The 17,139-nt window shown below is 40.1% G+C and overlaps 1 protein-coding gene across 1 annotated transcript in view; it reads left to right on the plus strand.

Moving 5' to 3' along the window:
- The window catches only part of LOC5505808, a 35,710-nt gene extending 19,100 nt beyond the window's left edge, over positions 1 to 16,610 (plus strand). Inside the window, exons 2-4 of the mRNA XM_048734412.1 lie at positions 6,276 to 6,384; positions 12,318 to 12,440; positions 13,194 to 16,610. Of these exons, the coding sequence (XP_048590369.1) occupies positions 6,276 to 6,384; positions 12,318 to 12,440; positions 13,194 to 13,816 (855 nt within the window). The 3' untranslated portion in view covers positions 13,817 to 16,610. The remainder of the gene's footprint in view (positions 1 to 6,275; positions 6,385 to 12,317; positions 12,441 to 13,193) is intronic.
- Positions 16,611 to 17,139: the final 529 nt, after the last annotated feature.

Here is a 17,139-nt window from a genome sequence, read left to right on the forward strand (position 1 = left end):
GTTGCCCCAATTACGGACGGTTTTTGCATTTAGCACCATAACTTTTTAGCAATCAAAATAACACTTTTGATATCTTGCCAATACCAAGATTGGACCTTAACCTAATAAAATACTTATAATTTATATACACAAGTTTAGGGCGCCGTGCTCGAAAAGTATGTGTCACTGATTTGCTCTAATTCTGGACACAAACTTCAGGAACGATTTTTGTAACTTCTCCCATATATTTCCAATGCTTATAAAATTAAAATAAGAATTTATCGTATTTAGCAAAGCCATCTTTAATTATGTGGATCTATGAAGAGCATTTTAGCAATTGTTTACTTGATAATTGCGCGCTCTCTGAATCACAAATTCATTCATCTGTTTGAATCCGTAGACTTTCGTCGAAAAATAATCATGAAATTTGGCATATAACAAAATCTTATTAAGTTTCACTGACTTAACTTAATAAAAATGCAACAAATATTTTTCTCACTTCATCTTGTTTTGACGTTTTGCCGTAGGCAGACGGCTTTGTAGCAATATCTGTCAAACGTAGCGGCGTTTTCACTTTACTTACTTCTGAATGGGTTCCTCCCCAAAAAATGACTCCAAAAAGTCATATTAAAAATAATTATTGTAACTTGATGATAAAAGCATCGAGAAAGAAACAAAAGGTGGTATTTTTTGATTATTTTGCTGTCTACATATCCATTAGAATGTGTTTAAAAAGTTTGACGAACTAAATATTTGTAACATTTTTACAAGCTGCTAATTATGTTGCGTTCCTCGCTCGATATCTTTCATAAAAGAGCTGACAGAACTTAAATATGATGAAAAATAAATTAAAAGAAAAGAAATATAAACAACATTTTCTAAAACAAACGCGACGTTTGTTTACGAACAATCAATCGCACAATTTCTATCCTTTTTATGGAATAATGTTAACTGTTTGAGTGCTAGAAATATCTCAACACAAGAGTTTTTCATAGCTCCGACGAAGTTTATAAAATTGAGGTCTTACTTACCTTCTTTTTCCAAACCCATCCATCGTTTGTACGTCTGTTTATTATAAACGTGTTAAGATGTGTCGAATTTCTTTCTTGGCTTTAGCCACGACGAAAATAATGCAAAAACTTTATCAATTCACGGTGTCGGGCGCGAGTTAGAAGAGCATAACGCGGGAAAAATTAGACGCAGGGTTCCCGTGAGTGTAAATACAAAAACACTAAAAACTAAATAATTGTAAGTTTTGATGCAACTTTCGGGGTTTTATTAAGTAAGTAGCATTCTCGGATAGTGCTAAAATATATTTTTGTATAATTATTTCACTGAGGTGGCGTTTTGCTAAGTTATTGCAAATTGTGCTGGCTCCACGGGCAGGCGGGCAGGTGACACCATAGGGTACCCGCGCAATGACCAAAACAACTAAGTCGCATAGTTATATACCATTTCTCTATACCTATGGAGCTTCGCGCGCGGCCTGCGGCCATGCTGGCTCCGCTATGAAGAATACAGCCATCAACATTTGCATTCTATGAATTATAACCACTAAATATGCTTCTTATTCGGGAGGGTTTGGATGAAAGCTATAGGGACTTAATATTATTTTAAAATTCAATCTGATAAACTCTATAAGTTAATAATGATTAAGTTAATAACTCTAATGACTAATAGAAATTTTCCACCGGATAGAAATTGTGATTTTGGCTGCTTATTGATCCGTTAATCATTAAAGAAATCATTTTTAGTCTTTGCTTAATGCAGCTAGACCCACAATTTTGCAGTTTCCAATATGAGCTTGAATCCCGTATTTTATCCTTGTTCATTCGGGATCGTTGTTTGTTTATTCACACTCTGTCCACTTCGTTGTCGTCGTCGAAGACGTCATACATCACGTGACCATTCTGTCTTACCTTATTGACACTCGCATGACATCTTGCATGTTTGACAGCCTGACGATGTGTCTATCATGACATATCTTATATTAATGTTTATATTTCTTATTTTTAAATGATGTCATGGATGACGTCACATATCACGTGACCATCTGGTTGCACCCCCCATGACACGTGACACCTACCAAGTTTGGATGTCATACGATGTTTCTTTCATGAGATATCGGATAGTTTATTTTAAATGGGGCCTACCTTATTACAAATGTGGCAGTTATATCAAATATGGCAGGTTATTACAAATGTGGCCTACCTTATTAGCGGAGCCAGCGCGGCCGCAGGCCGCGCACGGAGCTCCATAGGTATAGAAATTGGTCATAAACTAGGCGACTCAAAATTTTTGGTCAATGACGTCATGTCACACTCTGTCAGCTGGCTGTACCACTCACGTGACCAGCTCATGCGACCAGGCCAGCTAATTGATTGATCGCTCTAAACCAATGACAGACTGGCTCCGACAGGAACTGGGGGGTGGGGGGGCTTGGAAAGCAGGGGGGGGACTAAGCCTATTCTGACTTTCGACATCAAACGATCAACGGTACACAAGCTGGCAGGGAAGAATTGACGTAAAAAGTGTTTAATAGAGAAAATGCAACTAATTATCCAGTCAAATGGCCATATGAAAATAAGAATTTGAAGGATACATCTGTCTACTGCTTTGTAGGAACTGCTTTGTTCTTACAAGCTCGGAATATCGGCTCAACTTCTTCACCTGGTGCGATGGTTGAAAACTTTATAGTTTAAGGAAAACGCTACAAAACCAGCAGCATTTATCAGGGAATTGTCGAGGCTCTGCACTACTATTCTCATTATGATGTCACAGAGCAAAAATCAAAAAAGAAAAGCTTTATTTATGATAGCTAAAATACGGAATTGCTCTCCTAAACGAGCGAACACCACAAGGCAAACAACATGGACAGTCAAGGTGAGTTCCGGACGAAAATTGCAATTCAAAATAGTGTGAATAGAATAAATGAATCAAAACGTAATTCTTGTCATATTCCTTTTAAGTGTAATTCTTTTTGTTTGCAAATATTTCTGATAATAATCCTCAAACAAAACGATTTTCGTCGTTTTACAACTTCTCTGATTTTCTCGGTGTCACTATTCAATCATCTTGCTTACACTGTGTTTTTAATTGGCTGAGAGATCAATTTCTTGAACGCTGATTGGATCCTATTTTGGCGCGCACTAAAACGGCTTCCCAGTTCTGTTATAATCGTAAAAGAGACTTTTCCTCAAATAAGATAAATACATCTACAAATCAAAACTTATCTACCTATCTAGCTCAGTTAAGAACGACCTTGATGACTCATGTATACACAGTTGTGTTAGTAAAACTATTTATCATTAAGCTTATTTTTAAATTGAGAATTCATCTCCTGTCTATGCTGTTTTTGTCCTAAATTTCATGTTAAATACACAAAAAAGTCAAAATGAATTTTTCTCTTTCTTTCTCATATACTTAAAGCCAATATTGATCTGTTGTCTGTTTGGTAAGGATACTAATCTAATTATTTGTTTTTCTCTACGTTTGTTCTCATGTTTTAAGAAAATTAGAAAATTGAAATAACGACGAACGATTTTTTTCTGATTCAGGTGAACTGTTAATACCCAAAAGCCATGATGTGAGACTGTAAGAAGACATGGATGATGAGCAGCATATTTTAGCAAAATATTTAGCTTTCCTTTCTTCCCTTTAAAATATGTTTTTTTCTTTTCAATCAATCTGCATTCTTCCCCTGGGAAAAATATGTTTGGTTGATATTGCCCTAAAATTTTAGAATTTAAAATAAACAAAACTGTGATTTCTTTTTCCTTTTAAAGGGGTGGGGGTTGTCCCAAGTGCTATGCTCTTTTCATTCTTTTGTGGGATTCAAGTTACTTATGAGTAGCAATAATTTGATTCGCCATTCAGCACCTTTTGTGCATTTAAGATATTATTAATTAGATACATTCAAGTTTATTCAGAACCTGCATTTCTGCGTCTTCGCCATATCTGCTATTGAGTAAAATTGCTGTTTACCATTCCCATTTACCTAAAAAGAATCCCATAAAAACAGAAGGGGATGATCGATCTCAACCCTAAGGGATAACACTTTGGGTTTGGTCGGTAATTCCTACCCCCATAAGGTAGCACATTAGGTGTGGTCAGGCAATTTCTGTCTCTAAGCATTTTGAATACTCCCTAAGGAAAAGCAGTTAGCATAATTTCATACCCTTAAGATAGGACAAACAACCCCATCTGACTATTTTAAGAGGAGCCAACCCACCTCTTAATGGATGCTGTCAAATCGGATAACTGGGAGGTTAACATTTAAGAATGATATAACTGTGCTGTTAGACTGGAGTAGGAAAAGAATAGTGAATTGAAATATTTGTATTCACAAAGATTTGTAGTTGCATCTTCCAGCAATTTGGTACCTGTACTGTGTTTAAAAAATGGCTGAAAATTTTCATCATAGGTATTTTTGGGTGCAAAATGTTGGGCTCTCTTGCCGCAAACATCTGCTGAAGTCTCTTGATCTTCAAAGCTGTACTCAACAAAAAAAAAACGAGTAATGCTGTACATGGCAAGGCACATATATGTTAGATTATTTGATTATAGAAATGTAAAATAGGAAATATCTGTTCAGTATCAGTTGTCTATCAAATGAAGCTACACAGAGCACTGTTAACAAACAAAAGTAAAATATCAGCAATATTTTTTTTGTTAAGCTGCAAAAGAAGTGTTGATTGGGAGGAGGTCCAGCATTTCATTACGGTGGGAGAAATAGATGAGATAAAAAAAATCAAGCTTGGACCGTGCATTTCAAACAAGTTACATGTATGAAAAAGTGGGGAGGGTGGATTAAGCATACAGCACTTTAGTCTTTTTAAAGCATATAGACTGAGGTGAATGTTATTATTATGGATCTCTTTTTTATTCTTAAAAGAAATTCTTGTCTAGAAGCTCTATTCTTCAGGTGGTCATACCCCTAAACTGCCCAAAGATTCCCAATATTAAAAAAGGGTAATAAAACTGGCTCCGCTTTTAGGCAGTGCCTAAATCTATATATTACAAATGTGGCCGTAATAACAAATGTGGCAGGTTATTACAAATGTGGCAGGTTATTACAAATGTGGCAGGTTATTACAAATGTGGCCTAAATGTGTCAGGTTATTACAAATGTGGCCTACCTTATTACAAATGTGGCAGGTTATTACAAATGTGGCAGGTTATTACAAATGTGGCTGTTATTACAAATGTGGCCTACCTTATTACAAATGTGGCCGTTATTACAAATGTGGCATCAACATGACACTGGGGACATGTGCCCCCCCTTCCCCCCAACATTGTCCAAAATTATAAGGACTCTATAAGGAAATGACCAATAGGGGCGTGGCTGTGCCCCCTAATATTTTCTTAATGTTTCTGTATTGTGCCCCCCCCCCCCCTCCCATCTTACGTGGCCTGCTACGGCTCTGAGGATTCAATGTGCCGTTCATTTCCGAATGATGGGCAACAGCTCGTCGGATTTTATACCAGTTCGACAAGGTTTAGAGAAAATGTAGTGTTCTCCTTTGTCCGTTCTTTTTCATTCTAGTCTTCCATTTACCCACCTAAAATATTTTGAATGTTTGAAGGTTTGACGGTATCTTTGGCGAGCGAATATTTCTATGTGTGTACGAGGGACCGCGAGTTTGGAAAAGCGCGCGAAATGTAACGGACGCATGCTTCCCGTGAGGGAAAAATAAAAAAAACACAAGAAGCTTAATTATTCTAGATTTTACTGTATTTGTTTGGGTTTTATAAAACTAGGTAGAATTATCGTATAGCGCTAAAGTTTTTTAATGTGGTTTTTTTTTTATACTGGTGAGTCTTTTTACGAAGTTATTGCAAATTGTGCTGCCTACGACTGCGCTGGCTCCGCTAAAAAATATTTTCTTCAAACGTAGTAAGCTCTTCGGCTAAAGTCAAGTAAAAAACCAATATATAAAAACATGCAGTATTCTCCCTACTTTGCAGAATCTTCCTATCTTTCAGATTCTGCTTACTTGTCAGTTGTAACTAATTAATCGAGAAAGGCGAGTGCTAAAGTAATACTCGCATTTCCCCAAACAAAATACTAAAAGTTACGAATAAATTCTTTTTCAAAATGATGACTAGGAAGAATTCCCCTCATTGAGGGCGTGTAATTTAATTGTTCAGCTGAAGAGAACCTCACAAGAAAGTTTACAAAGACGCACGAATAGCCAATCAGCAAGCAAACAAAAAGAGTCTGTACAAATCTCGCTACTTGGCCATAGTGTTAGTCGTAGTCACAGAAATGTAAAACGTCATACCTTGTTTTTCAGACGGAATGCGAACGGGTTCCCTGTGGTATCAACGGTACTTGCATCCCAAACTACGAATCGGGGGACTTCTCCTGCACATGCGGTCCAGGGTTTAACGGATCTCTCTGTGGTATGTGTTGCCCTTATGAGGATCTCCCTGTGGTATCTGTTGTCCTTATAAGGATCTCTCTGTGGTATGTGTTGCCCTTATAAGGATCTCTCTGTGGTATGTGTTGTCCTTATGAGGATTTCTGTGGTATGTGTTGTCCTTATAAGGATCTCTCTGTGGTATGTGTTGCCCTTATAAGGATCTCTCTGTTGTATGTGTTGCCCTTATAAGGATCTCTCTGTGGTATGTGTTGCCCTTATAAGGATCTCTCTGTTGTATGTGTTGCCCTTATGAGGACCTCTCTGTGGTATGTGTTGCCCTTATGAGGATCTCACTGTGGTATGTGTTGCCCTTATGAGGATCTCACTGTGGTATGTGTTGCCCTTTTAAGGATCTCCCTGTGGTATGTGTTGCCCTTATAAGGATCTCTCTGTGGTGTGTTGCCCTTATGAGGATCTCACTGTGGTATGTGTTGCCCTTTTAAGAATCTCCCTGTGGTATGTGTTGCCCTCATGAGGATCTCCCTGTGGTATGTGTTGCCCTTATAAGGATCTCTCTGTGGTGTGTTGCCCTTATAAGGATCTCTCTGTGGTATGTGTTGCCCTTATGAGGATCTCACTGTGGTATGTGTTATCCTCATAAGGATCTCACTGTTGTATGTGTTGCCCTTAGAAGGATCTGACTGAAGCGCGAAGCACTTCTGACAATTTTGAATATTCTGTCTTTTTGAATGTTTTATGTTCGCTCGTATTTCCACACAATGCTTATAACCATTACAAAAAAATAATAGAATTTTGACCAACATTTATGTTTGAAGACTATAGTAATTTCGTATATTGACATGTCGTTATCTTACAGAATTTCATCGTTGAGACATCTTCTTTCGCTTTAAAACACCCATCAATATTCAATAGGCATGTTGATAAATCGGATGTCCTTCTTTGGACACGTGATAAAGGCTTTATACTTAGCGATACAAAAATCTGGGGAGGGAATGGAAACTAGTTTCCTGGGAAATATTTGGGTACAACAGTAAAACGATAGCAGACTAACGAACATGAGGCATTATATAAGGTATTTTAATACCTGTTAAAATACCTGTTAAAACAGTAGAGCGGTCTCACGTGTCAAACTCCGCTCCGTATATTCGCTATAATTTTTAATCCAAATGGGTTATTAAGCTTAGAGGAATGCCTATCATAACAAGAGCAAAGTCTCAAGATCAAAGTGGATTAGCGCTTGTATCCAAGGATCCCGTTCTAGAGCAAGAAATAATAGAGTTAAGCGATGTTCACGAGTCCAGAGCCGAACAAAAAAAAATTCAAGTTCAAACGATCGTGAAACCCCCAATTTTGTCTGAAACTTCGCTGGATAGTCAAAGAGGCAGTTGCTCTAGATGCTACGACGAAGAGAATGAGAAGCATAAAGCAGACATAAATGACTTAAGATATATTTTTAAGTTTTCCGCCAAAAGTCAGCAAAATATGCAAATCACTGTCGAAGAAGCGTCACACAACAACCATGATATTTCAACACAAACAGGCAGAAATGACCGAAAATGGTAGTGATCACCGCGATCAAGAAACTCCAGGAACTCCGACACAGACAGAAATCGTGCGAGATCATGCAGGCTCTCCGCAGATAGACAGACAACTAATGGACTCTAAAGAAAACCAGAGAAAACGATTTCAAGCCGCAAATGAAATCAAAGCAAAGAAGAGAGTTCTGATTTTCGGCGATTCGATTGTCAAAAACATCGATGCAAAGAAAATCGAAAAAGCGAGTGGCGGTGCAAATGTAGAAATCAAATCGCTCAGTTGAGCCAGGTTCAATCAAGTTCAGTCGACATTACGGGCCTGGATAGCGGAAAGGGGCAGCGACAAAACGGATACTGTGATATACACGCCGGGACGAGCGATCTGTGCCGAAACGGTGACGAGGAGACTAGAGCGTCTGGTAACAGAGGTCAAACCACAGGCAAACCAGACTTTTTTTAGAAAAAAAAAACATAACTAAACATGACTACAATTGTACCTAACAACAAGCGTAACGTTCCAGTTTATAACATTATCTGGAGTCTCTTTGATTTAACTGGTTTTAACTAAGTATTCAACGTTTTGGACAGGGTCCGTGTTCTACAAGTCTAGCCTGACTGGAGGCTTAACGATCCTTCCGCTCCTTGTCGTTCTCAACGAAAGCTGGGTCACTGGCTGCATCGGCAGGCTCTCCTTTACTAACTCCTCTGCATGATCCTTCGCATTGCGTATAAACTTCCTGTTCCTACGATATATGGAGCCATCAATATCGACTAGGTATGATCTGGGGGCCACTTTGCCAAAGCAAACCCCTTTCTTCCATTTCTTGGTTTCTTTTGGGAGACTGGTCATTCTGACAGGTTCGCCGATGTTTAGCTCGGGTAGTTCTTTTGAACCCCGGTCAAAATGTTTCTTCGCCTTTTCTGTTACATCTTGTTGAAGCTCCGGTTCGAGTAGATGTTGTGCTAGCGGCAGAGTTGTCTTCGTTCTCTTTGACATCAATCTTTGGACTGGGCTGCTATCCATACCTTCGGTTGGCGTATTCCTGTGGTCCAGAAAACTTATCCAAACGTCTCGATCCGATTTATTCGCCTTCTTTTGCATATTTTTTGCGGATTTAACAGCTGCTTCTATCAGCCCGTTGGACTGGCTGTGGTATGGTGACGATGTTTGGTGTTAGAACTTCCAATTGGAGGCAAACGGGGTGTACTCTGCATTAGCAAACTGTGGACCATTATCGCTGTAGACCCTGTCTGGAATTCCGTAACGTGCGAAGTGCTGTTTAGTCTTGTGTATGACATTGGCAGCTGTAGCTTGGGTTAGCTCGTCAACTTCCCAGAATCCACTGTAAGAATCCACTGTTATTAGAAAATCCATTCCGTTGAGAGTGTAGAGGGCTTGCGCAATGATACTCCAGGGGCGTTTGGGAAGCTCTGGTGTCATCAATGGTTCCTTGGCTTGAGCTGGCGCGTGATCTGCGCAGAGGCTACAGCTGCTTACGAGATCTCTGATCTGTTGGCTCATCCCAGGCCAAAACAAAGCATCCCTCACTCTTCGGAGACATGCTTGCTCCCCTTGATGACTTGCATGGACGCGAGACATGAGTGTTTTCTGTAGGGAAGACGGGACAATAGCTCTCTCTCCCTTGTACAGCACTCCATTATAGACGCTTATTTCATCAGGGTTTGTCCAATATTCAGCAACTCTCGGATCTGCTTATTGTTTTGTCTCAGGCCAACCCTGCAGCACTGTTTCTTTTAGATGTTGCAACTTCTAATCACACTCCGTTTCCTTCTTAATCCTCTTGAGCCCGTCGTCTGATACTCTGAGAAATTCGGTTGGATCAACTTGCTCTAGGTCTAGCCGGCAGACGTCTTCGTGTTCTGGTCTTAGACTGTTCTTGGTTGGACCGACCTCCGGCAATGGTGCAAATGTGTCTGCTAGGTACATCTCTACACCTTTCTTATAACGTACATCTAAGTTGAACTTCTGCAGACGCAGCAGCATGCCCTCTAAACGCTTTGGAGCTGAAGTCAACGGCTTGGGGAAGATTGCTTCCAGAAGTTTGTGGTCACTCTCTACCTGCACCGATTCTCTTCCATAGATGTACTGGTTAAACCTTTCACACGCGAAAACTATCGCCAGGCACTCTTTTTCGATCTGAGCATAGCGGCGCTCTGTTGGAGTCAGTGTTCTCGATGCGAATTCCACAGGCTGATAATCCTGCAGGCGGCTCCAAGACCAGTTTCGCTGCTGTCACACTGAATAGTGACTGGCTTACTAGTAGTATCGTAAGACCGGGTGATTTGCTACTAGATTCTTGATCCTCTCAAACGCGTCTTGGTGGTGATGTTCCCACGCCCACTCTGCTTCCTTGTCTGTGAGACGTCTTAGTTGCTCACTCTCGTGTGCGAGATGCTGTACAAACTTTGCTAAGTAGTTTACAATCCCGAGGAACCGTTGGACAGCCTTTATTTTCTCAGCTTTGCTTTTCCCATCTGGACGTGGCATTTCCTGTACTGCACGGACTTTCTCGGGATCTGGTTTTACGCCTCCGGGGGTGAGGAGGTGACCTATGTAGGGGACCTCTGGCAGTCTGAGCTTGAGCTTTTTTTAATTAAGCTTCAGGTTTACTGTCTTGCCCTCTCCAGTAAAGCAACTAGATTCATAGATCCGACGAGCGCACGAATAACCAATCAGAAAGCAGCAAATAGAAGCCAGCGAAGTGCAACCCAAATGTCCCACAATAGTCCCACAAATTGTACAACATGTCGGATGAGGTCTGTGAATCCTGCTCCGGTTTATCTTAAATATAGACGTTTATAGGGGTTGTCCTTCGACTTGGGAAATAAAAGACGGTCACCTAACATGATAGAAATTGATTTGTTGTCCAAGCTTGGTGAAAAACTTGTATAGAAGCATAGAAATAGATAACTATAAGTTTGGTTGTTGAATGGAAACGACCCGAATCCAGCTAGAAATACGAAAACTTGGAAATGATAAGATAAAGCGGTGCTTTCTTCGGTAGGTATTATGTGTTTATCTGCTTTCAAAGCAATTTTTTCAACTTTTTTTAAGTGCGATTCTTGATTTAAGTGCAGGGAAAAGTAGAAGAGAATGCCGAATTCGCAGTTTACGCCTGACTTTAAACTACAAGTTTTATCGATAAATGTCAAGGTTTACAGCAATAATACAAACGACAGTCTCATCATTCTTATATGTAATTGAAGTAATCTAGGATAATATCAAACACATGTTTAATGGTAGGACTTACACTGTTCTTGTAGGTTTGTTTGCTTTTTGTTTTTCGTTTCTTCCCAGAAGTTTTACGTGTTTTTCTGCAATTTGAGTCCCAACTCTACACTAAAAGTGGCCGGTCAAAGAAAACAGGACTAGAACTTTCTACGCTGACCGGAAGATGCTTATTTTGCTTGTCCAGATTAGCAGAAACATATCTCAAACCAATCTTTTTGCCGTCGATTGCCGACTGTTTGTGGGACATTTGTGGGACCACATGGCTGTTATTGCATCATCTCTTTCCTGATTGGCTATTCGTGCGCGCGTGATTGACATGTCGGATCTATGAATTGGTGTCATGATCTCGAAGTGCTTGTTCTTCTGTCTTCCCTCGTCTTGTGATGAGGATGTCCTCTTGCAACCATCGGTATCTCCCGAATGGTGTCCAGAAGGTCGTCAAGATGCTGTCTTCGTCCAGTTTTACTTGCCAAAAACCATTCTTAGCATCTGCAACACTTTTGCCTTCGCTAATTCAGGTAAGATATCTTTATTGGTCGGCATCAGTTAGTGTGATCGCTTCATAGCTTTGTTTAAGTCCTTGGGATAAATACACAGGCGAAGCTTCGAACCCTTCCGTACGACAACTTGACTGCTTATCCAATCCGTTGGTTCTGTGACTTTCTTTAAGACTTCCACATTCTCGAGATCTTCAATGTGTGCTTTCAGCTCTGCTTTCAAGGGTATTGCTACTCGTCGTGGCGTATGCTTTACAGGCTAGACCTCTTTATCAACCTCTAGATTGTATTCGCCTGGCAAACATCCGAGACCTTGGAAAAAATCCTGATATTCAGTGAATATATCTTGTGGCGCTGCTTTCTGAGGTGTGCGGATGTTATTCACTACATGTACTGTAATCAGCTGCATGTTGGTGCATGTCGCTCCAGACAGTAGAAAATTCCACTAAACGTTCAATTTTCTCATCATTTAGTTTTTGCGTTGTCCAACAGCGAGATAGCAAACCAATCAGAGCACGCGTTCTTATAAAGTTACCACCATTTTTATACTGATGCTGTTTATTTTTATTTCTTAATCTAGCAAGCGTGAAATTTTCTCCACATTCAGTTTTAGCGGATTTTGCACTTTTAAGGTTGCCTGTAATAATGAAATATGTAAATATTGCAGTTGATATTGATGAGTGCAGCACGATGTATCATGGTTGCCATAGCAATGCCTACTGTACCAATGTAGCTGGATCGTACATCTGCACATGCGCTAACGGTTTCATTGGCGACGGAAAGACTTGTGGTAAGTGAGAAAACAACATAATAATAATAATCATCATCATCACCACCACAATCACTATCAACATCATCATCATCATCATCATCACCACAATCACTATCAACATCATCATCACCACCATCACCACCTACCGTCACCATCATCATCATCATCACTACCAACATCACTATCAACATAAACATCTCCATCACCATCACTATCAAAATCACCACAACCATCGTTTTTCTAGCTTGGCAAATTCTTATTATGACATTACATACCATAAAGACCGCTTCAATCATTTTTTCGCATCATAATAATCGTTATCATCATCACAATCACCACCATCATCAATATCGTCACAATCAAAATCATCATCATCATAAACACCTAATGAATTAGCTGATGGGACTCAGTTAAACACACTTTCCCGAAAACAAAATCTATTACCGATTTGCACAAAGGCCGCCACTTCCAACAATTGAATCTTCGCGCCCTAGGGCAAAGATAGATTGCTAATCTGCTGGCTGATAGTTCACTTCTCAGCTAGCTGATTAATGAAGATCCTCAAATTGCGTTATTCTCAAATTGAAAGCGCGCCCATAGCCAATCAGAATCGACATAGTATGTAAGCACAATGTAAATAATCATCGTTATTACTTCCATCAGCATCATCATCATCATTACCATCATCATCATCTTCATTTTCATTTATTCCTATCGCTTTATATCTTTTAATTATTCAATCACATAACAACATTTTTTTCTCATATGTAGTAAGAACATGGTCCCTTGTTGCTCGCTTCTCCAATGCTGACTCCAAAAACTGGATGCGTGACGATGGCATGTTGTGGTTCGATCAGCTTTCTGCAATCGGCGATGAGCAGAACCCAGCAGCCAACAGCGACATGATCTCCCCGCTATTCTGGACGATGCCTGGTACCAAGGTCAAGGTGACTCGAAGTGATGACCCCACCCATACCCCCCTACTGGTCACCATCGGGGACTGTCTGGGCGGGAAGACGATGAGGGGGCTACTGATGAGCTTCGGCAACACACGACGCGACGGCACCGACTCCTGGGTGAGTGACCAGTGCAGACACAGCTGCACCGTGACGTATGGGGGCCTGTACGCGAGCACTAATGGCTTCGAGCAGGCCTCCTGTGACGGAACTGTCCAGTCTAGAAACAAGATCGGGTTCTGGTGTCAGTATGACAGTGGAGATGCAGCTGTGATGATGATCGGAGGAGGAGGGGGAAGTGCGTGCGACCGGGCGGATCATGGGATCGGGTTTACAGAAGATAATTATGGAAGCTTTATCTTTGATCCTGAAGCTGACTTTGGGTCGAACTCTGTTGGTACGGCTACAAACTATTCTCTCAATTTGTGGGTGCTTTAGTGATACTTTTCATTTTTAAGACCAATCACTATAATTATCATAATGTTTATCACCATCAGCATCAACACTCAATCTTCATCATAATGTCATTGTAAAATCGTAACCGTCGCCACAATCATCACCACCATAATCGTGGTCCTCATCTTCGTAGTTTCCATCATCATAATCATAATCATGATCACCATCATCATTATTATCAGCATCATAATCATCATTATCAGCATCATCATCATCATTATCTTTATCATCATCATCATTACCACTGACATCATCATCATCACCATCATCACAATTGCAGCAATGCCATCATATCATTTCCTAATCGAAACATTCATCACCATAATCATCATCATCATCATCATCATTATCATCACTGAGACCAACATCATCATGTATTTCTCTGACCACTATCAGTATTATGATGATGATCACCAGAGATTGCAGACATATCTACAGTCCGACCTGTGGCAGGTGAGATTTCCGTTGTCTGGTCGGTTCTACAACCATCACCTCCATCCTTTACTGGTGGGTTTGCAATCTTCTATTGCGATGTAAGGGGCGTTTCTTGTCAAGCTTTGAGCTACCGCAGGGCGTGAAATCATCTTGCAACTTCATGGTGTGCATCGGTCATGTTCAACTATTTCCATCCCCTATTTAACCAAGGCTCCCTTACCAACGGTAACTATGGCAACCTAGGTTTCCTGACCAATGGTAACTATGGCAACCTAGCTTCCTTGAGCAATGGTGACCATGACAACATATCCGGGCAAAAAATTCTTATGGGAAGCCAAACCGCCAGGCCATTTGTAACCATGGCAAACTAGGCATTTGAACTACTTGTATCAAAGGTTATACATTTATTCATTGAGAACTGTAGATCATACGGGGTTCGTTAAATGGCGGCCCGTCTCACAAAACTAGTGAAGCGACCTGTATTAGGGAGAAGAAACTTGTCTACTTTTAGTGTCTCTTAGCTTTTACTTTTAGTAGACTGCGTGGGATCACAGCACAGTACGTCTTATTAAGCAGTGCAGATAAGGCTTCAGATTAACAAATCCTTTCACTTGAAGGGGACAAATAGACGCCCCCCGGGTCGACTTCCTATAAAAGATTGTCAGTATAGACGACCCACCGGATCGACTTCCTATAAAAGATTGTCATTATAGACGCCCTCCGGGTCGACTCCCTATAAAATATTGTCATTTAAGATTGTCCACAATTAACGACAGTGCTATCTCTTAGGGCTAAAAATTGCTTGTACACCCCAATATGCTATCACTTAGGGGTAAGAATTGCTGTTGACCACACGCAGATTCTTATCCCTTAGGGCTTAAATATATTTTACTGACGATCTACCCCGTTTTTGTGGATGTCTCCCCGTCCTGGTTAGACACCCCTATGCTTTATGCATGCATTAGAATGCGGGGATCCCGTAGCTGACATAATGTTACAAGACAGGTTGAAATTGTTTTTGTGCAGGTTGTATATATAAGAATAATTCAGCTTTTGTTTTTAATTGATTTTCAGTAGGCGAGTTTGTTGCACGCTTTGTTGACCTCCTAGGCGAATTGCAATACAAACCACCTGACCTTTTGAGTAGAAACTTACGCTAAGACAAACACAGAAATGGCAGCGGCCGTCCTGCTATGCAAATAATCCTTTTTCATAAGCGCTAAAAAATTTGCTTTGTGTTGTTTTTTTTTTCAATTTATAGAGACATTTGTTGAATTAGCGTGCATTTTATAGAGACATTTGTTGAAGTAGCGTGCATTTTATAGAGACATTTGTTGAATTAGCATGCATTTTATACAGACATTTGTTGAAGTAGCGTGCATTTTATAGAGACATTTGTTGAATTAGCATGCATTTTATACAGACATTTCTTTGAGTAGCGTGCATTTTATAAAGACATTTGTTGAAGAAGCGTGCATTTTATAGAGACATTTGTTGAATTAGCGTGCATTTTATAGAGACATTTGTTAAAGTAGCGTGCATTTTATAGAGACATTTGTTGAAGCAGCGTGCATTTTGTTAATACATTTGTTGAAGTAGCGTGCATTTCATAGAGACATTTGTTGAAATAGCGTGTATTTTATAGAGAAATTTGTGCATTTTATAGAGACATTTGTTTAAGTAGCCTGCATTTTGTGCATGTTGCGCATGCGTAGCTAGTTTCCAAGCTGCTCAATCATTAATTTCTTAGAGGTGCCTTGACGTCATTGTCTATTTTGTAACTGGGACGAGACCAGCTCGGTGATTTCCCAAATCCCCGCTCTTTTGGTTGGTTTATTTTTTTGAACGTATCCTATGTCTTCCCGTTCCTTTTAATTTTTTTTATATTGATTTCCTTTCATGTGTTGGATACCTCAAGGATCGCTGTCTGGTCCTCGCGTATAGAGTACTTCATAGACTTGTACTTCAGGGTACCGTTGTGTCTTCAATATTGAATTAAACAAGAAAAATGCACACACTCGTCTTTAAACACGAACGCGCGCTATCAAAGTGATAGCTCAGCCCCCTTTTCGCAAGCTCTCGCGCAAGTCATCGTCATTCACAACTAGACTTCATTCATAGATCCGACATGTCAATCACGCGCGCACGAATAACCAACCAGGTAAAAGATGGTGCAATAACAGCCATGCTGTCCCACATAAAGTCGGCAATCGACGCCAAAAAAGATTGGTTTGAGATATTTTTCTGCGAATCTGGACAAGCAAATAAGCATTTTCAGCGCAGAAAGTGCTAGCCCTGATTTCTTTGCCCGGCCGCTTTTAGTGTAGAGTTGTGACTCAAATTGTAGAAAAACACGTAAAATTGACTACGTAGAAACGAAAAACAAGAAGCAAACAAACCACTTACAAGTCCTACCATTAAACTTGTGTTTGATATTAGCTAGGTTACTTCAATTACATATAAGAATGAGACTGTCGTTTGTATTTTTGCTGTAAATCTTGACGTTTGCCGATAAAAATTGAAGTTAGAAGTAAGGCGTAAACAGCGAATTCGGCTTTCTCTTCGCCTTTTCCCCGCACTTTAATCACTGCAAGTTGACAAAGATAGCTTTGAAAACACATAAGCACATAGTCCTCACCGAAGAGAGCACCGCTTCATCTTATTATTTCCAAGTTTTCGTATTTTAAGCTGGATTTGTGCCGTTTCCATTCAACAACCAAACTCGTAGTTATCTATTTCTATGCTTCTCTACATGGTTTTTCACCAAGCTTGGACAACAAGACACGTTTCCATCATGTTAGGTTACTGTGTTTTATTTCCCAAGTCGCAGGAAAACCCCTATAAACGTCTATATTTTAGATAACCCGAGT

The sequence above is a fragment of the Nematostella vectensis genome, chromosome 11, assembly GCF_932526225.1.
Source record: "Nematostella vectensis chromosome 11, jaNemVect1.1, whole genome shotgun sequence".
NCBI classification, from domain to species: domain Eukaryota; kingdom Metazoa; phylum Cnidaria; class Anthozoa; order Actiniaria; family Edwardsiidae; genus Nematostella; species Nematostella vectensis.